At 45.1% G+C, this 21,764-nt stretch overlaps 1 protein-coding gene across 1 annotated transcript in view; it reads left to right on the top strand.

Annotated features, from left to right (window-relative positions):
- Positions 1-561: 561 nt before the first annotated feature.
- The window catches only part of PPP1R37 (protein phosphatase 1 regulatory subunit 37), a 140,246-nt gene continuing 119,043 nt past the window's right edge, over positions 562-21,764 (top strand). The window contains exon 1 of the mRNA XM_039509649.1: positions 562-2,053. Within this exon, the coding sequence (XP_039365583.1) occupies positions 1,237-2,053 (817 nt within the window). The 5' untranslated portion in view covers positions 562-1,236. The remainder of the gene's footprint in view (positions 2,054-21,764) is intronic.

Raw genomic sequence — 21,764 nt, 5'->3', positions numbered from 1 at the left:
ACACACACACACACGCAGGCTGTACAGAACAGACACACACACATGGATTCACACACACACAGGCTGTACAGAACAGACACACACGCAGGCTGTACAGAACAGACACACACACATGGATTCACACACACGCAGGCTGTACAGGACACACACACACACACACGCAGGCTGTACAGAACAGACACACACGGATTCACACACACGCTGGCTGTACAGAACAGACACACACACATGGATTCACACACACGCAGGCTGTACAGAACAGACACACACACACACACGCAGGTTGTGCAGACCAGACACACACACGGATTCACACATACAGAGGTTGTGCAGACCAGACACACACACATGGATTCACACACTGGCCGTACACACCAGAGACACCCCCACCCCCTCACTGTCCCCCGCTGAGAACGAGCTGGGGGCTGCTGGGGCGGAGCCTCATGACGCGCCGCGGGACAGGGAGCTACGCAGCGTGTGGTCTCGCCTGGGTCCCGCCCCTCCCGGAGTTAATTTAAAGGGCCAGCAGCCCGCCTGGGGCTGACCAGGGAAATGCCGGAGGATCACGTGAGGCTGGGTATTGTCCGCCCTCTGTTTATTAGTAGCAGCAGATTCGCTCTGTCCCCGATCTCCAGCGGAGACCAGCGCCCGCCGCGTGGGTTGTTGTTGCAGGGAGAGCTGAGCTCATTCCCCTGCGCCTGAAGGCGGCTCCATCCTGGAGTCTCTGCGTTGAAAGTGCTGCGCCGAAGCTGCAGACATCTTCACTAGGCCACGGCGGCCGCCGCCGTGTGTGTGTGTGAGGAATTCCAGCCGCTGATTCGCCACCAGGCGGAGCAGTCCCCAGAGCGCCCCGCGGTGGCGGGCTGGCTCCGTGAGCAAGCCAGGGCCGCAGGAGCCCCTCCGAGGTGCCGGGCGGGGTGGAAGCAGCGCCGCGCAGGCGGTTCGCGCCCAACTCCTTGGAGAAAGTGCTGCCGCGGATGGGCAGGTCGCTGGCGCACTCTGCTGGCGGCGGCTTCTCCCGGGTCCGCACCAGTCAGCGGCTGCGCTCGGCGGCGGCGGCGGCGGCTTTCCGGGGCGCGGCCTGCTCTGCACCCGCTGCCGGCCGAGCCCAGCCGGGGCCCCTCAGCCCGGCCGGGGAGACCTCGCCGGGTCTCGGCGCGCAGCGGCCCGGGCCCAGAGCGCTGGTGCGGCGGTGAGGGGCGGGGGCGCCCCCGGGGTAATGCCGCCTGGGCCCGCATGAGGAGGGGAGCGGGAGCCCCGGTGCCCCCCGCACGCCGTGCCCGCCCCGCGAGTGCCGCCATGGAGTGTGTGCAGGTCCCCCCCATGCAGCCGGGGAGCGCTGCTGAGGGGGACCGGCTGCTGCTGCTGCTGCCGCCCCCGGGACCGCAGGAGGCGGAGGAGACACTAGGCGGCTTTGAGCCCTGGGCTGCCTCGCAGAAGGGAGAGGAAGCTGCTGGAGACCAAATGGGGGTGAAACTCCAGGAAAGTTTGGGCCTGGCTCTCCTCTCCCATCTGGATGCGGAGATCCTTCCCTCAACACCCAGCTCACCGGCTTCAGGAAACGCTCCCAGCGGGGAAATGGTGGACCATGCCACTGTGTCTTCTGCAAAGAGGGACTTGAAGGAGCCGGGGGGCTTAGATCTGGGAGAGGAGCGGTTACAGGGGACAGAGACTTCTTTGGTCGTGAGCCATCCACTTCAGGAAGCATTTTCAGCGAATGAGGATGCCTCTTGTAACCCTCACTTGGCTGCGGAGAGGAGAAACTTGCCAGAGGTTGCTGCTAACGCCAGCGGATGTCCCGGGGGAAATGAAAAATGTCTGCTGCAGGCCCCTCTTTCCCCCTCACAGGAAAAGTTGGTATCTCCACCTTCCTGTAACTCTTCTTTGGACTCAGAAGCTCCAAGTCCAGAGAGTCCAGGGGGTGACCAAAAAGTGGAGGCTTCTCCACCTTCTGAAGATGGAAAACTCAAGCATGGGGCAAAGCGGGTAACATTTCCTTCGGATGAGGACATAGTGTCTGGGTCTCTGGAGCCTAAAGATCCTTGGAGACATGGTAAACTTTTTAAAATGCTTTAAAATTAACGTGCTCTTTTCCTGGGGCTGGAAATTGTATATCATATGAATAATTCTGTTAACTTCACTGAAGGTCTATTCACATGTTTTTGTAGAATTGTTCCCAAACAAAACAGGACACAAATATGTTGACATTTGTGGTATAACAGGATACTCAAAGATTAGTTTTCTATTAAGCATATTTAAACAAAACTATGCAGTTTGTTTCAGTTCATAAAAATATATTCCTCTGGTGCTTTGAGTGCACACATGAACTTTATAAAAATTACAAACAATAATTAGGATCCAATGGCAAGAACTGAGTGCTAACCTGATATTTATTAGTTATATGCAAACCTTTTAATGTAACTGAACATTCTGCACTGTTTTAAGCCCTTTCCTGATCCACATAGGATTGAAGCCTTGAAATAATATTACCCAGTGTCAGTAGCATACCTTTTTCACACTGTGGAGCTGTAGAAATGATGCCCCCTTCCTTAGCAAGACCCCATGTTGTTTTTTTCTATTTTTTGCATAACTGACTTATGAAACGAGCAAATACGTGCTTCCAGAAATTTAAAGAAACTAGTGATCTCTCCACATTGTGATGATTTATCATAGAATTACAAAGGGAGATTGCAACTGTTATTTAATGCAGATATGCTTATTTGACAGTAACTGCTAATATCTTTAAACTATTTACAGAAGTAATGACTTAGTAATGCAAAACCAACGTTCACCTCATAGTGTATATTAAATTCGTATTTTCAGTGCGTTTGTCGTATTTATCAACCAGATTTTACTTAATGTTTGCTTTCTGCTTTTACCCAGGTTAATGGAATTTCAAAGTGGCTAAAATAGAATTGCTTCACATATTATTTTCTAGAAATGGATTTTGGGTGTAGCTTTTTGAAGCAGGGATTAAGTTTTTGACAGTGTTCTGGCATCTAGTTGCTGAAGTAAAGAATGGTGTGTTCAGCCTCTTAGAAATGACATTTCAAATCAATGCAAAGGATATTGTGTTCTATTATATTCATTAAACCTGGCCACTAGCTGGTACCGGAAGCTCAAGACATAGAGTAACTTTTTCCCAATGGAAATAAAATAAGGTTCATTTGTTTTTAATGTATGTGAGAGGTGTCTCATTGTCTAGTGACTGTCTCTACCCATTGTGCTCAAAGTGATAAGTGCACCAGGGACAAATTCTGTCAGCATTTCTAACTAATGAAACAGTTGGAGTCTTGTACTAATCTCTGGGCTGCTTAGAAGTTAAACTACTGTACATCTTAATGAACATGTTGGACATTTTAGAGAAGTTAAAGATGGGGGTTTGTATGGGTGGTGAGAGCATGACAAAGAGAGGTATGGGTCATCCAGTATAGTGATGGTACTGAAAATATCAGGTCAAATTAATCTCTGAATTTGGTCATTGTTCTTAATGGTTTGGATCCTTTTAATTACTTCTCTAGTAAATTTACTGATTACTCAGAAAGTTGTATCTGCATGGGAGGAAGAAATATTTAAGACTTCAGTCTTCCCTCTTCCTCATATAGCTAAAGGTTTAGTTTTAGTATAACTCATCTTTTGAAAATTGAGTCTAACGTTTGGCAAGAATGGTGATGGACAGACCAGGCATAAGAAAATCTGAAACTCCTTGTGTAAATCTGATAGGAGTTTGCTTTGTAGTAACAGGCTTACATTTACATTTAAAATATTTTAATGTATACTGCAGTTATTGTAGCAATGCGTGTAATATTGAGGCTGCACAGCAGTGGTGTAAAGTAATGCACTTGTTTAACGGAATGTTACCGGTGAGCTAAATACGTTTAAAAATTTTTTTTTTACTTGTAATGGCTTTATCACGTGGAATTGTGTTAGGATAAGGTACATTCTAGTCTCCTAAGGCTTTGGTCCTACAGTAACTCCTCACTTAACATTGTAGTTATGTTCCTGAAAAATGCGACTTTAAGCAAAACAATGTTAAGAGAACCCAATTTCCCCATAAGAATTATGTAAATGAGGGGGTTAGGTTCCAGGGAATTTTTTTTCACCAGACAAAAGACTAATTAATATATATATATATATATACACACACACACTGTGGAGCTGTAGAAATGATGTATATACACACTCTCTCTCTCTCACACACACACACACACACACACACGAGTATAAGTTTTAAACAAACAATTTAATATTGGGACACAGTAATGATGCTTGTGAAGCTTGGTTGAGGTGGAGGAATCAGATGGTGGGATATTTCTCTTACTGCTAAATGATGAACTAGCAATTGACTGAGCCCTCAAGGGTTAAACTCTCTCACTCTACAAGGTAGCAGGAATGGAGGGAGATATGTGCATTTCCCCTTTAAGTACACTGCCTTGTTAATTAGATCAGCTTGCTGAGACCACAGCTGCTGCAAGCTCCCTCTGTCCTGAGCCCTGTTGTGTCCCTCCCTGCTCTATGGAAGATGGGGTAAGCGGGGAGAGGGACACCCTGACATTAGCTCCCCTCTTCCTTCCCTCCCCCCCCTGCACAGCAAGCAGGAGTCTCGGGGAGCAGCTCCAAGGCAGAGGGCAGGAGCAGCAGCACATGGCAGTGGAGGGAGGGACAGCTGCAGTTGCTAGCCTGCTGGGCAGCTGCTGCACAGGGAACTTGGGGAGTGGGAGCTGGGGGCGCAGGGGTGGTTGCTGGTCCACCCAGGTTCCAAGCCCCCACCAGCTAGCTGCAAGGGGCTGCTCTTCCTGCAAGCAGTAGACAAAGCAGGCAGCTGCCAAACAAGGTTAGAAGGGAGCCTTACATAACTTTAAACGAGCATGTTCCCTAATTGATCAGCAATGTACCAATGTTAACTGGGATGACTTTAAGTGAGCAGTTACTGTACTAACTTCTGTAGCTGACTTGTTGTGCTTGGCAAAACTGAACACAGGAAATTGATTGTGTTTAATTGAGCCTCCTTGACGACAGGGCACACAATGAATGTGTGGACAGGACCCTTGTACAACTGAGTTGCTTTACTCCAGAGAAATGACTTACAGGTGTGAATGAGCCTCAGTACTTGTAATTATATATTTTATACAATAGGGGAGCATTGTTTATAGGTCATGTGGGCTACTCAGGGGCGGCTCTAGGGCTTTTGCCACCCCAAGCACGGCAGGCAGGCGTGCCTGCGGGAGGTCCTCCGAAGCTGCGGGACCAGCGGACCCTCCACAGGCAAACCGCCGAAGGCAACCTGCCTGCCGCCCTCGCGGTGCCGCAGAGCGCCCCCCGCAGCTTGCCGCCGCAAGCACGCGCTTGGCGTGCTGGGGCCTGGGGCTACTCATTATGTGGTGGCTTTTACTGGGCAGTTTGATTTAAGGAGGTTGAATTTAGTCCAACCTCGTTAACAATCAATGCTTCAAATGGTTCTAAATCCACATGCATATTCAAATTATCTTGAAAACTGCTGTGCCTCATCAGGGCCTGAGGGTAGGGTTAGTGGCCTCATTTGGTTCAGGGGTTCACTCCCCTGCCCCCAAAACTGGAGCTTGAACCATGGGACTAGTGTGCACCAAACTGATTTATTAGAGGTTCTGTCCTGCTCTATAAATTGGAACACATCAGGGTTTATGGCAGGGGTGGGCAAACTTTTTGGCCCGAGGGACACATCAGGGTTGCGAAACTGTATGGAGGGAAGGCTGTGCCTCCCCAAACAGCCTGGCACCTGCACCCTATCTGCCCTCTCCCACTTCCCGCCCCCGACTATCCCCCTCAGAACCTCCGACCCATCCAACCCCCCGATCCTTGTCCCCTGATCGCCACCATCCCCGAGGACCACACCCCTGCCCCCGGCAGGCCCCCCCCGGGACTCCCATGCCTATCCAACCGTCCCTGTTCCCGTCCCCTGACTGCCCCCCCCCCCGAACCTCCACCCCATCCAACCCCGGAGCCAGCCACGCCACCGAACTGCCCGGTGGGAGTGGTGGGCCAGACTGCAGGTGGCGCAGCGAGCTGAGGCTGCGGGGGAGGTGGGACAGCGGGGGAAGGGGCTGGGGGCTAGCCTCCCCAGCCAGGAGCTCAGGGGCCGGGCAGGATAATCCCACGGGCTGGATGTGTGCCGTAGTTTGCCCACCTCTAGTCTATGGGCTACATGTACCTAGGTAGGGAAGAGATTTTTGATAGATAGTCCTTCCCTTGACAGGTTTCCAAGAATGATTGCTGTGCGCATGAATACTCTCTTGTGTGCATTCTGTTTGGGCTAAAAGGCTTTAAAGGAAGTTCTTTTAGAAGTTTGGCCCCAAGAGCTGAGCTTTTGTTTTGAAAAGCTGATTTATTTATTTTTAGTGCTCTAGAATTGACATGCCTGCTCACATTGTTTTGAAAATGGCTATGCCTCATCAGGGTGAGTCAGTCTTAACTCTGCATTAATAAGGTTTTTTGGCAATAAGTTGTATAAACATTACTCCCGGTAGTGTCAGCAACATAGGCCCTAAAGCTAGATCTCTTGACACACATGGAGAGTTTGGGGAAGACAAAGTTAAACAAAAGCAATGGGTTGAACTGAGACTGTTTCTTGTGAAAAGCTTTTTTTTGTACGTTGTTTGTTGGCTTCTCTTTCAGTTACAGTTTGACTCTTTAAATCTGTGGAAACTATAAGAAAACTGATGGGACAATGTGGGGTGGTTTTTTGAGAGAATTTGCTCTAATAGTATATGGAAACACTAACATAATTATGTTGGATTTTTGAGTAATTTCTGAGTAGATTTGCTCATCTGATTTTTCTCATTTTTCCTCAATATTTAAGACTTCCTTTCCCGTTTTATTTTCCAATTTCTATTACTCAAGAAATCGGTGCTTTAAGCATTGACAATTTATAATCTTCCAAGAATAACTTCTTTGAGGACCAACCCTTCCCTCCTCCACAAAAATTTGATAGCAAATGTAATTACTTTAAAATGTTTAATGAGGCTTGTGGAATCAGATGAATCCATCCACCATGTATAAAGCATGTGAGCTAGGTGTTTCTGCTAAAACAGGGATCGGCAACCTTTGGCACGCAGCCTGCCAGGTAAGCACTCCGGTGGGCCAGTCCAGTTTGTTTACTTGCCGCGTCTGCAGGTTCGGCCAATCGTAGCTCCCACTGGCCGTGGATCACTGCTCGAGGCCAATAGGGGCTGCGGGAAGCGGCGTGGGCTGAGGGAAAGTTGTTGATCCCTGTGCTAAAATGATTAATAGTGAAATAGGGTGGATTTGATTTGAATCATGATTCAAATCAATTTGATTTAAAATCACTAGTCAGGAAGACTCGATTTAATCATGGATTTCTACATAAAAGTGCATTCTTGTTGGTTGTTATAACCTTAATACATAGTCTTCACAGCTCAGAGATAGATGTAGGTTTCATTTTTAAAAGGTACACACTGTACATTTTTAAAGTGATTTATTCTGAAAACTTTTCAGATTAGCTTTACAGCTATATCAGAAAATAAATGGTTGTTTGGTTATTTCATTTACCAAAAGTAATTGAAGCAGATATTTATGAAGACATGGGGAGGTGAACTAGCTCCAGTTCAACAGGTTAATCATTAATATTAGAAAGATTTTCTTGCCATGCTGTATTAGCAGGAGATGATCACCAGACAGACTCTTAAATTGTTTTATTTAACTAAAACAACATTATGTATTCTAGATTTTTTTCTTCAACAGTAAACACATAATATTTTAACAAAACAAGCATATGAATTTTTGAATTTAGTTAAACATTCAAGTTTTTTAAGATCAGGTTTGTTTTTGTTAAAATTGTTTTAAACTAAAATAGATAAATGAAATATTTAAAAAACCCCAACAAATTAAATCGACTATGTTAGCCAGGTCAACATGGGAAACTTAAAATACTGGCTTCTTCACCTTCATTTTCCTGTTTGTTCACAGTCTGGAAAAGAAAAACAAGCTTTCCTGCTTTTTCAGATCCCAAATTATTTCTCAATTTGGAATGAATTAGTCCAAAGGAAGAAAATATTATTTCTATACTGGCAGAAGAAGCTACTGCTGTTAAGTGAAATTACCACTACACAGTCTCTGAATCCAAGTGCTTAAGTGACTTCCATCTGTTTAAAACATCATCAGCAAATATATATTTCTTGAATGGTTCTTATTCCCAAACTGGGACAGCCTGCTGCCTTTATAAGTTTTCCCTTCTAGTGAGAGAATGGTATGGTAGATATCAATCAATGAAGGCTGCACTCAGAAAGACCTCAAGACTTCTGGAATATGCTGCTCAAAATAGTTTCACTTTTGTTTCTACTGCCTGTCCCTCCCTTCTCACATTTATCTCCAGACTTCTTCTCCTTGTCCAGATCTATTCCGCCCCCAACAATCTTCTAGTCATTGAACTTTTTGAAACTTTGCACTTACAGAGAGAGTTAAGGGATTGACTCTGTGTACACAAACTTGCAGAGGGACAATAGGGTTGAGGTCTGTTATTTCTCATCTCCATATATTTATTTAAAAACATTTTTGCTGTTAACAAGCATGTTGTCTCTGGAGACACAAATCCAGAGTTTGAGAACTGCAAAACTAAGCATCTCAGATGGTATCTTCTAGACCAGTGGTCTCCAAACTTTTTTGATTGCGTACGCTGATCAGTGAAAAATCTGTGAGCACGCACCCCCCTGCCGCGCCGGCTCTACCATTTTTTAAAATGCTATTTACATCCCTAACACCAGTTTAAATTTTTTTGGTAATTTATTTCAAAATATCTGTCATCAAGTATGTCTGTAACAATACAGACAACAAAAAAGATTCAGGAAATGTTTTTTTGACAAATAGATTCCTTTCTAGGCATATTAATACAGAACTCTGAGTAATAATTCATTTAAACTGTATTTCCCACATTCCCCAGAAGCAATGCAAAGGCTTGGGGGAGTCGGGTAACGGAGTAGCTGCAGGAGAGGGAAGTAGTTGTCGGAAGGGAGTCTGGGTGTGAACTTGAAAGGTTGTTGAGTATGGGTAGGAAAAGTATGGAATAGGTTTTTTGGGCGGGGGATAGGAAAGGATTGTTAGGGAGCTTCCCCCATGCAGACCCTGGCTGACCTCTAGCTTCTCCCATTCAGTCAGGCCCATGTGTCCCTGCACCCCCGTGTGTCCTTGCAGCTCCTTCCCCATGTGTCTGTGCCCCCACCCAGCCATCCCCATTCCCCTGATGTGGCCCTGCACCCCCTCCCCTCTCCCCCTATGGCCCTGTGCCTCCACTCCCATTCAGCCCCTGCTCCACTAGCCCTTATGAGCCCCTGTCTGACTCCCCCGCCCCCACCAGTCCCACACTGTCTGTATCACCTGTCTCCTGACCTGGCCTGACAGGCGCTGTGAAGAAGGCACTGCAGGCTCTTTCTCTTCCCTAGCTGGCTGGGAGTAGTGTTCTGTTCAAGTGCCACAGCGCCCTTTGGTGGTCAAAAGGCGGAACTGCAGCAACTTCCAGGAGAAGCTATTTTCTGTGGAAAAATTAAATATGAATGGCATATTAATTATGCATGTGTGCAGTGGTGCAGAATTCCCACAGGAGCAAAGTCTGCAGAGAAACAATACAGCACCAAGGTCACGTTCCTATGGTTCTTTGTAACCATAGGGATAACTATTTATTTAATTCTTTAGATGAATTTCTAAATTCTGTGGGAAATTCTGAATTCTGTGGTAAAACCTTAATCTGAAGCATGATGCATATTTCCCATGACATTTAATGAGACTTTCCTTTTTAAACAGTTCACTAGACTAGACTTCCTTTTCTTTAACATCTTTCATACTGATGTATCAGGTGGTCAGTTTATTTTAGTGACTTATTATGTACTGATAATGTAGTGGCTTTGTAGGTAAATCTACAGTCCGTAACTAGAGACCTTCTTTTCTGATTCTCAAAAGTATGTAGCATATCTTGTTTTGCAGAAACGAACCAACTCAACAGACTTTTAATTTGTTTTTATACATGGAAATTATGCAACTAAAATGTGTCCATGCAGTGCTCTGAGCTTATATATAAAATGTATTCTAAAAATTGCATACAGATTCCAAAATTTCATTCAGTCTAAAATCATCTTGGCTGTAGTAAAATTAGACTTTTGGGGAGCAAAGGTAATCTGATCCAAACAAAATAAATGTTATGCACAACATATCTTGTCTGCCAAAGCTCTTCTAGTTACCATTCGTGTCACTGTAGGGAAATAAAAAATGTAAGAGACTCCGATCGTCTCAGATTCAGCATATCTCATTCTTCTCTGATGTTCTTGGCAGACAGCGTGTCAAGAACAGAGCCTCTAGTCCCAAGTGTCTCATGTCACCCTTTCTCACTTAGCAGCCTTTGTGTACTTTTCATGTTTCTCTATTTATTTTACTGTCTAACTCCCCTCCCCGCAAAGTGCTGTGCCCTGGTGTTTTTGTAGACCGAAATGCACTGCTTGTCTCATGCCATATCTATGATATGCTTTCAGAAGTCCTTCATCATAATCATTAACTTGGCTAAATGGTTCAGGTTCCTGTTTTTCTGTACACATTGCATGTTCTTCCAGATGAGCACTCCCCCATTCCATCTGCTCACTGTTCTAACGTAAGAATCATGCTTTTGCATGTTGTTTGTCCTGCCTGGAAGTGTTAAGCTAAAATCCAGCTCACAGCCTACCTTATATTTGAGTTTAAAAGAGAGGTCTCATAACTTTCTTAACATTAATTCTGGTCTCTATGAACAGTCAGATTGATTCTCATCTTTGAGCTCCTCCCATTCAAACAATAATTTTGAGTGGCTTAACTCTGTGGCTCTCAACCTTTCCAGACTACTTTACCCCTTTCAGGAGTCTGATTTGTCTTGTGTACCCCAGGTTTCACCGCATGTAAAAACTACTTGTGTAAAATCAGACATAAAAATACAAGTGTCACAGCACACTATTACTGAAAAATTGCTTACTTGCTCATTTTTACCAATATAATCAAATAAATAAATTAGAATATAAATATTGTATTTACATTTCAGTGTAGTATATAGAGCATTATGCACAAGTCATTGTATGAAATTTTAGTTTTTACTGACTTCGCTAGTGCTTTTTATGTAGGCTGTTGTAAAACTAGACAAATATCTAGATGAGTTGATGTACCCCCAGAAGACCTCTGTGTACCCCCAGGGGTATGTGTACTCTTGATTGTGAACCACTGGCTTACCTGAGAGCTCTATTGCATGTGGTAGAGTGGTGGTTTTTCATGTAGTTAAGAGGCATCCCATTTGGTGCAGTTGGGGATTTGTCCTGCTTTGAGCAGGGGGTTGGACTAGATCAGTGTTTCTCAAACTGGGGTTGCTGCTTGTGAAGGGAAAGCCTCTGGCGGACCGGACCAGTTTGTCTACCTGCCCCATCCGCAGGTCTGGCCGATCGCAGCTCTCACTGGCCACGGTTCGCTGCTCCGGGCCAATGGGGGCTGCTGGAAGCAGCGCGGGCCGAGGAACACACTGGCTGCTGCTTCCAGCAGCTCTCATTGGCCTGCAGTGGTGAACCGCGGCCAGTGGGAGCTGTGATCGACCAGACCTGCGGACAGAGGAGGTAAACAAATTGCCCCGACCCACTAAGGGCTTTCCCTATACAAGCGGCGACCCCAGTTTGAGAAACATTGGACTAGATGACCTCCTGAGGTCCCTTCCAACCCTGATATTCTATGAATGGAAGTCTGAGGAAGGATCATTTAAATAAAATAAAATAAAATACCCAGAAACTAACAAGCCTTTATTTTCATACTGAGTTAAAAATATAGTCAGTGTAATAAACCTTTCTGTTTTAAATCGTTTTATGCTATCACAGCAATCTTCTTCTTTCAAAGTTTGTGGACACGTCCATGTAAACTTGAAACTTTTTGGTAAGTTAGGAGCGAGGGGCTTGACACCCAGAAAGGGGTGGAAGTTTTGGAATTTCTAGAATAAACACATTAGCTTGTCCTTTTTTAAATTCTCACTGCTTCTCTAACTCTGGCATCTAAAGTCCTGTCATTATGTTTCAGTGTAAACACACAATTTTCTATATTCTGTGACTTTGAATTGGATGGGGGTGGCCTGTAGCCACCTTAATTGCTTTTCACTAAATTTTTCATATGTATGAATTTTACCAGAGCATGGTTTAACAATACTTAATTAATACCTTAGAAATTTAGATTTCTTGATTGGATACACTTCTAGCTATGTACAACTTTTCTACTTTGGTAGGATTATCTTCCTGTTTTCTGTAACTTTTCTCTTTAAATTCATATATTTGACACAGGTGTATGGGTGATTGAAGTCTGAGTGCACTATCCCGTGTATGATAGTGAGTCTACAAAAAGATGATCTGTTAGTTGACTTGGGAACACAGTTTCAGTTGCTAAACTTCAGTTATAATTACTAAATCTCATCTTGTCAATTAATGTCACATTTCATGCATTTTGATTATTTCTCTTCATCACACTTGTGCATAGACTAGTTTGGAGAAAAAAATTACTCTTAAATGAATTTTTGATTTAAATTGGCTTGGTTTCTTATTTACATGTTCTTTACTGTCTTTGTTGTATTACATTGCTAATGTGGATGCCTTGCAATTGTTTAATTTCTTAATTGTTTGTAGAATTTCAGCTCTTTGTAGATTATAAGGACCAGAGGGACCATTTATGATCCTCTAGTTTGAGCTCCTAAATAATACAGGCCAGAGAACTTCAAGTAAATTTCTGCATCAAGCCTATCATTTTCTGTTTGAGCTATAGTATTTCTTCTAGAAAGAGAGATCCAGTCTTGATTTAGGTCTGTGAGAGCAATACATAATTAACCAAATAGCCCCTGTGAGAGCTGTGAGAGCAATACATAATTAACTAATAGCCCCTGTTATATGTTCAACCAACTCCACCTTGGCTCTGTATTAGATATTTTCGCCCTGTAAAGGTACCCCGACCATGAGCTGAACTCCTTAAGTTTCTCACAAAGACACTTTTCCAGACTTCAAATGCTGTATGCAGGGTAATGTTGCCTCCCTCCCTCTGGTCAATATTCTGTTTATACATCCATATTTGGTGTTTAGTCTTTTTACCTCAGCATTGCATTGAGAATTCATGTTCTGTTGATTATCTATAGTGACCCTTAAGTCCTTTACAAAATCATTGCTTTCCAAGGCACAACCTTCCATTCATTAAGTATGGCTCGTGTTCCGAGACCTATGTATGTCCTTGCATTTGACTGTATTATAGTGCATGTTATCTGATTGTGCCCAGCTTACCAAGTGATGTAGATCACTCTATCAATAACCTAACTCCATCAATTTCTGTCATCTACAAAGTCGATCAGCAATGAGTTTTTCTTCCAGATCGTTGATTTAAAAAAAAATAAAAAAAGAATAGTGTTGGGCAGTGAACCGATCTCTGCAGAATCCCACTAGAAATGCTGCCACTTGATAGTTCTCCATTAACAATTACATACTGAGATACATCATCCATCTTTTTTAATTGTGTTAAAATGTGGCATTGATTTTTTTTTGTATGCTGCTAATTTTTTTTTTTTTACTGATACTATCACGTGGTACTGTCAGCACAACTACCTTTATCGACCAGACTTGTAATCTTGTCAATTTAATATCAAATTCATTTGACAAGGCCTATTTTCCATGAAACCTTGTCAATTGGCATTAAATTTTTTTGTCCTTTAATTCTTTATTGACCGAGTTTGGTATTGGCTATTCTGTTGTTTTGCTGGGATAGATGTCAAACTAAATTACAAAAAAAGTTTCTTCTCTATTCTTTTTCTAACAGACCTTGCCAACATCTTTGGTTAAACCTGGAAATCTTCCTGTTTAAGTGGAGCTCTTCTAACCTAAACAATCTTTGATACTCTGCTGGCCATACCATTAGCTGTTTGGTCTCCAATATTCGTCTTCCTTCTTTGCACTTTTGGCACTTTATTTAAAGTTCAGTCCCTGCTGACTTGGACTAGAGGATACACTTTTATGGGGTACACATTATAGTTTTACTTTGTGTCCACTCTCATTCCATTTGTTATGCCTTCCTACATGATTGGTACCACAGATGCAGTTTAAGGTTACATGATATTTTCCATTATAAGGCTGTGTTTTCAGTGGCTTATAACTTTGCCAGTCTTAAACTGTTGGAGCTGATGTTTTTGGAAAGCTTCAGCTAACATGGTGGTTATTTCTCAGAATAGGGGTGAGGAAAAAGACGTGTATTTTGTCTGTTTAAAAAAAAAATCGTAAACTGTTTGAGATGCTTTAGCGTCTCTATAGGGGCATGGATCAGTGTTCATGTCTCACTCTCTGATAGTACCCGGCCTGGGCCAGCGAAGCTAATGATCCAACCAGCGGACCAAATTTGCTGATGAATCCTGGTAACATGCCACCTGAGGGACGCTGGGCATACGTGAAGAAGAGTGTCTCCATGCTTTGGAGCAGGGACTTGACACTTGGCAGGGGGTCGTCCTTGTGTCAGGGATATGTCTTTCGCATTCCCTGTGAAAACTTGGCCAATTTATGCAGGTTAGTTTACACTAGTATTGCTACAGTGGCACAGCTGTATCAATGTAGCTGTGCTGCTGTAGCGCTGCTAGTGCAATTGCTCTGTGCCAGTTGGAGAGCTCTCCTGTCGGCATAATTACTCTGCCTCCCCGATTGGCAGTAGCTATGTCAGTGGGAGAGCTTCTCCTGCTGACATAGCACTGTCTACACCGGCACTTAGGTCGGTGTAAATTACATCACTCGGGGGGTGGCTTTTCCACAACACTGAGCAACTTAAGTTATACCGAAGTAAGTGCTAGTGTGTACAAGTTACTCCTGGGGGAATTCTGCGCAATGCAAAATTTTGCAGAATTTAACATGCACGCAGAATTTCCTTTCCCCCACAGATATGGGCTGCAGTGCTGCTAGCCACCACTAGGGGATGATGGCCCTGCCAGAGCCCAGCTCGCACACAGAAGACACTGCCATGGGGGAGGGGGAGGAAGCTAGAGGGTTCCTGGCAGCTGTAGTTCCCGACATGCCCTGAGAGAAGGGAAAGGCGGAGTGCAGGAAACTGTGCAAACCTGGGACCGAGCATCAGCCTGTTGATCCCTCTGGATCCCTGGGCTTGGGGTGGAGGGGCTGGGCACTGCGGGGAGAGTGGGGGTGGCCCTGCAGCTGGGCTATGGGGAGGGAAAGGGGTGCGGGTATCTGGGCAAGGGGGGTCCCCACGGCTGGGCTCTGGGGGCGAGGAGGGGGCAGAGAAACAGGATTGGGTTGTCATAGGGGTTTCTTTAACTCTCTACTCCTGGGGGAATTTTTCTGTTTGTCTGTATTGTTACAGACATGCTTGCTGACAGGTATTTTGAAATTGATTGCTATTTGGAAGTTTTTGGCCATTTCTTAGCTTGACTACCTTTTTCACTGAGTGTGGAATATTTATGAGTAATCTCTAGAGTCATTAGACTCTATTTGGTTTCCATTCTTTGGTAAACTGCATGTGCCAATTCAGAGAGAGGCCCTCTGGAAACATCTCATTTTTGGGAAGGAGGCAGCTGTGAGGAATCTTCGCTCTCTGTGTGTGTGTCATATTTTGGGGCACAGTCCAGACCAGAGAAGAGCTGTGTCACCGCTTGCCCTGTAAATTGGGTGCCTTAAATGTTCTGCCGACGTCTACGGGCTGAAATTGTGGAAAAGCAGCATCACTTGCCCCATAACCTCAGCTGTGCAGAACACAACGCCATCCACAGCCTCAGGAACACCTCTGACATCATAATAAAAAAGGCTGACAAAGGAGGTGCTGTTGTCGTCATGAATAGGTTGGAATATGAACAAGAGGCTGCTAGGCAGCTCTCTAACACCACATTCTACAGGCCATTACCATCAGATCCCACTGAGGGTTACCAAAAAAAAAACTCCATCTGCTCAAGAAACTCCCTTGAAAAAGTACAGGAACATATCTGCACAGACACACCCCTAAAACCCCAACCAGGGGTATTCTATCTGCTACCCAAGATCCATAAACCTGGAAATCCTGGATGCCCCATCATCTCAGGCATTGGCACCCTGACAGCAGGATTGTCTGTCTATGCTTGCATCCGAAGAAGTCGGTATTCACCCATGAAAGCTCATGCTGCAAAACATCTGTTAGTCTATAAGGTGCCACAGGATTCTTTGCTACTTCTGTCTATGTAGACTCTCTCCTTAGGCCCTACGTTACCAGCACTCCCAGCTATTTTCCAGACACCACTGACTTCCTGGGGAAACTACAATCCCTCGGTGATCTTCCAGAAAACACCATCCTGGCCACTATGGATGTAGAAGCCCTCTATCTACACCAACATTCCACACAAAGATGGACTACAAGCTGTAAGGAACAGTGTCCCTGGTAATATCATGGCTAACTTGGTGACTTTGTCCTCACCCACAACTATTTGACATTTGGTGACAATGTATATCTTCAAGTCAGAGGCACTGCTATGGGTACCTGCATGGCCCCACAGTATGCCATTTTTTTTTATGGCTGACTTAGGGGAGAAGAGCTAAGGAAGCGTTGTTCTAATGCCCCTCCTCTGCTTGCGCTACATTGATGACATCTTCATCATCTGGACCCATGGAAAAGAAGTCCTGAAGGAATTCCACCAGGATTTCAACAATTTCCATCCCACCATCAACCTCAGCCTGGACCAGTCCACACAAGAGATCCACTTCCTGGACACTACAGTACTAATAAATGATGGTCACATAAACACCATCCTATACCAGAAACCTACTGACTGCTATACTTACCTACATGCCTCCAGTTTTCATCCAGACCACATCACACGATCCATTATCTACAGCCAAGCTCTAAGATACAACCACATTTGCTCCAATTCCTCCAATAGAGACCAACACCTTACAAGATCTCTATCAAGTGTACTTAAAACTACAATACCCACCTGATGAAGTGACAGAGCCAGAAGAGTAGCTAGAAGTCACCTACTACAGGACAGGCCCAACAAAGTAACAGAACGCCATTACCTTCAGCCCCCAACTAAAACCTCTCCAGCGCATCATCAAGGATCTACAACCTATCCTGAAGGACGATCCCTTACTCACAGACCTTGGGAGACAGGCCAGTCCTCGCTTACAGACAGCCCCCCCAACCTGAAGCAAATACTCACCAGTAACCACACAACAAGAACACTAACCCAGGAACCTATCCTTGCAACAAAGCCCGTTGCCAACTCTGCCCACATATCTATTCAAGGGACACCATCAGAAGACTCAACCACATGAGCCACATCATCAGGGTCTCATTCAGCTGCATATCTATCAATGTGATATATGCCATCATGTGCTAGCAGTGCCCCTCTGACATGTACATTGGCCAAACCGGACAGTCTCTACGCAAAAGAATAAATGGACACAAATCAGATGTCAAGAATTATAACGTTCAAAAACCAGTCAGAGAACGCTTCAACCTTCCTGGACACTCAGTTACAGACCTAAAAGTCCCAGTTCTTCACAAAAAAACTTCAAAACCAGACTCTAACGAGAAATTGCAGAATTGGAATTAATTTGTACACTGGACACTATTAAATTAGGCTTGAATAAAGACAGAGTGAATGAGTCATTACACAAACTAAAAACTATTTCCCCATGCTAATTTTTCCCCTTACTGTTACTCACTCCTTCTTGTCAACTGTTGGAAATGGGCCATCCTGATTATCACTACAAAAGGTTTTTTTCCTCCTGCTGATAATAGCCCACCTTAATTGATTTGTCTCGTTAGAGTTGGTATGGCAACCCCTATCGTGTGTGTGTGTGTGTGTCTTCCTACTGTATTTTCCACTCCATGAATCTGATGAAGTGGGTTTTAGCTCACGAAAGCTTATGCCCAAATAAATTTGTTAGCCTCTAAGATGAGGGATAGCTCAGTGGTTTGAGCATTGGCCTGCTAAACCCAGGGTTGTGAGTTCAATCCTTGAGGGGGCCACTTAGGGATCTGGGGCAAAAATTGGTCCTGCTAGTGAAGGCAGGGGGCTGGACTCGATGACCTTTCAAGGTCCCTTCCCATTCTAGGAGATTGGTATATCTCCGATTATTACTTTTTTTTTAAGTGCTCCTTGTTCTTTTAGCCTGAACATCGACAGCCAACAGAGAAGCATACACTGAGTGTCTTTGTGTTAATCAGCTATGACTCAGTACTCTGATTCCGCCAGCCTGCTTGTTACACCCCAGTCATGCTGTAATAACTACCGGCCTTGATGGCAACTAGCCAAGTGACTTCAGCATATCCCAGTCCTGAATTTTCCCAAAACCATGTGTTCTGCAATGTCCAGCCCTTTCCTGGACCGTTTGGAGGAATAATAAGGTTTGTTTGCTCCTTTAAAGAGTCTGTACCGAGCAGCTTGCCACATTCACTGGTGTTAAGTCACTTCAGGTACAGCACTGAGTTTGTGTAGATTTAAATAAAACGAGTTTTTATTAAGAACAGGACATAGGTAAAGTGATGCCAAGTAAAAGAAAGAAAAAGGTAAAGATGGTTACAAGCAAAATACTAAAAGTGAAAAATACACATCTAAAAGGAAGGTAATCTACAGACTCTGTTTAAGATGGCTTCTCTCTTTGCCCAGCATGACTGACTGCCCCTGTCAGGACTTTCCACAGAAGAACATGGTGCTGCTTGCCTGTGTCCTCTTAGATGAAAGATAACTTGGGGTTCTTCCCCCTCTCTTTTTCTAGTCCAGTGAACCTGTGAAATGGATTTTCTGAAGATTGCCCCTCCTCCCCTCCCAGGATTAAAGTTCATTCAAGCTGTGAGGAAAGAGACTTGGAGTCTGGCAGAGAAGGAAGTTTTATGTTGTTTTCATCCCTCACTGCCGTTTGCTAAAATGCAAATTGAGCTGTTATCATCCTTGCCAATGCAAATGAATGGTCACTTGATATGTGATTGCTGGTTGACTCAGATGACACCTGACTGGAGGCATTGGCTTGTCCTTTGGGAGAAACCTGTTTTACTCGCTCCCCAGACTTGTCTGGTACACACACTTTAGTTTCACACTTCTTGTTTGGTCCTGGGGCATTTACTATACATATACTATGTAAGAATATTAATGATCAGTGTGTTAAGTTTTCCAGGGATACCCTTACATGGTGCATATCTTAGAATCATAGAATATCAAGGTTGGAAGGGACCTCAGGAGTTATCTAGTCCAACTCCCTGCTCAAACCAGGACCAGTCCCCAGATTTTTACCCCAGTTCCCTAAATGGCCCCCTCAGGGATTGAACTCACAACCCTGGGTTTAGCAGGCCAGTGCTCAAACCACTGAGCTATCTTTCTCCGCCCCAATCTTAGATAGTTTTCAATTAATGAATTGAACTGGTTCAATTAATGAACACTGAACTAGTCAGGCCAGCTAAAACTCACTAGATACCAGTGAGCCTCTTGCATTGCGATGCTGTTAGAGCAAAGGTCCTCAAACTGTGGGGTGTGCTACCCTAGTGGGGCATGGAGAAATATTTGGGGGGGGCACATCTCCCCCCCCACAGGCAACGGAGAGGGAACACCACCCAGCTCTGCTGCTGGCCCCAGCTTCAGCCCCCTTACCCCATCTGTGGCCCTGTTTCTGGCCCTGTCTCTAGTTGGGGAGGGAGGCAAAGGAAAGGTGGGGAGATGAAAAGTTTGGGGACCACTGTATTAGTCATGGTGTGAGGGGGGGAAAGGTGTAGACTTGGCCTAGAAGTAGAGCTAGTCTAATACTACTGTTGAGGGCATTAAGCTGCTGTTGTTGGGGAGCACTTTCCTCTAGGTCACTTTTTCCTTTTACTAAGTATGAAGCACAGGGGAGCTTCTGGTAATATGTTTATGAATGTTGTGTTTCTGCTGTTAGCCTTTGGAACTTCTGTAGCAAACTTCTGCTGCACCTTACCTCTATCTGCAGGAAGGTTCAGGCAGCAGATATGACAGATGTTGGAAGAAGGGAAACTTCAGGCTATTGTGTGGAGATGCTCCTGATGCTATGGTCCCAAGGAATGTTCATAGAATATTATATCTATAAATGTTTTATGTGTATCTTTGTGAGCTAGGGTATTCTGGGTCTATGGGGGATGGTTACAGAGCTTTCTGCGGGAACTAAAATCACTTGGAGATAACTAATGCAAATCCCTGGACAAGTAAATAAGTTTGTAGAAGTGCCACCCATGGAGGAAACTGCATATACTCATTTTGACCGAATTCAAGATCCCTAGCATACAAAAAAGTAGGTGTACAAAGGATCAGACTGAACTGACTCCTGAAGCGCTTTCATACAAGAACTGACATGAGACTTAACCAAGAGGGCAAAACCTTGCTGGAAAGGTTTGAAGGACTTTGAAACCTACCAGGGTTTCCATGTGGAAGATGGGTGACACTTGTTAAGCTTTTGTGTATATGTAGAGCAGGGGTGGGCAAACTTTTTTGGCTAGAGGGCCACATCTGGATTTAGAAATTGTATGGCGGGCTATGAATGCCGATGAAATTAGGGTGGGGTGCGGTAGGGGGTGAGAGCTCTGGCTGGGGGTGTGGGCTCTGGAGCGGGGCCAGAAATAAGGAGTTCAGGGTGTGGGGGGGAGAGGGATCCAGCTGGGGGTGCAGGATCTGGGGTGGGGATGAGGGGTTTAGGGTGTAGGAGGGTGCTCTGGGCTGGGACTGAGGGGTTTGGAGGGTGGGAGGGGGATCGGGGTGGGGCAGGGGGTTGGGGTGCCAGTGGGTGGCTCAGAGGTGCAGGCTCTGGATGGCGCTTACCTCAAGCAGCTCCTGGAAGCAGTGGCATACCTCCCCCCCCCCCCCAGCTCCTATGCAGAGGCGCGGCCAGGCCGCTACTTCTGGGAGCCGTGCGGATCGGCCCCGGAGCTTGAGGGTTGGGTTAAAATGACTGGCAGGCTGGATCCAGCCCACGGGCCATAGTTTGCCCGCCCCAGATGGGGAGTGTTTGTTTTGTAATGATTTCTCTAATGCTTTTGTCCTAAGTAAATGCATTTTGCTTTGTGAAAGCTGGCTGGTCACTGGTACAACCTGCCACTTCCCCTGGGAAACAGCAGAACTGCAGGCACTGGGCTAAAGTCAGACCTGTTGGGATAATCACAGTAAATTGCAAGGGCATTTCAGCCTAAATCCCTAGTCTGGAGGGAGAGATGTGAGCTCCCACCTAAAGAAAGGTGATGGCTAAAGGCTTGAGTTAGTGGTGCCCTCAAGGAGACCATGAAGGGAACAGAGATACACCTCTACCTCGATATAACGCTGTCCTCGGGAGCCAAAACATCTTACTGCATTATAGGTGAAACCGCGTTATATCAAACTTGCTTTGATCCACCGGAGTGCGCAGCCCCACCCCCCTGGAGCACTGCTTTACCACGTTATATCCGAATTCGTGTTATATCGGGTCGCGTTATATCGGGGTAGAGGTGTAGTTACTGTGGACCTGTGACACCTGGTACTTAACTGATGATACAGATGTCAACATCTTCTAAAATGTAGTCCTATGAATCGAGCTGGGTCCAACACCCCGGCTTGGGACAGGGGTCTTCAGGCAAGAAACCCAAAACAAGAATTTCTAGAATAGATAAAAATCTGAGGCAGTGACCGTAGGAAACCAGACTGAATGCACTGGTACCTGGAATAAGTGGGGCCAGCCAAAGCTTTGCCAGAAATCCTAATCTTTAGGTAAGAAGAGATACATGTAGACCTCTTTGTGTTAATCCTTTTCTCCAATTGCTAT

Source organism: Mauremys reevesii, linkage group 22 (genome assembly GCF_016161935.1).
Source record: "Mauremys reevesii isolate NIE-2019 linkage group 22, ASM1616193v1, whole genome shotgun sequence".
In the NCBI taxonomy this organism is placed as follows: Eukaryota; Metazoa; Chordata; order Testudines; family Geoemydidae; genus Mauremys; species Mauremys reevesii.
This window is presented reverse-complemented; position numbering and strand designations above follow the sequence as displayed.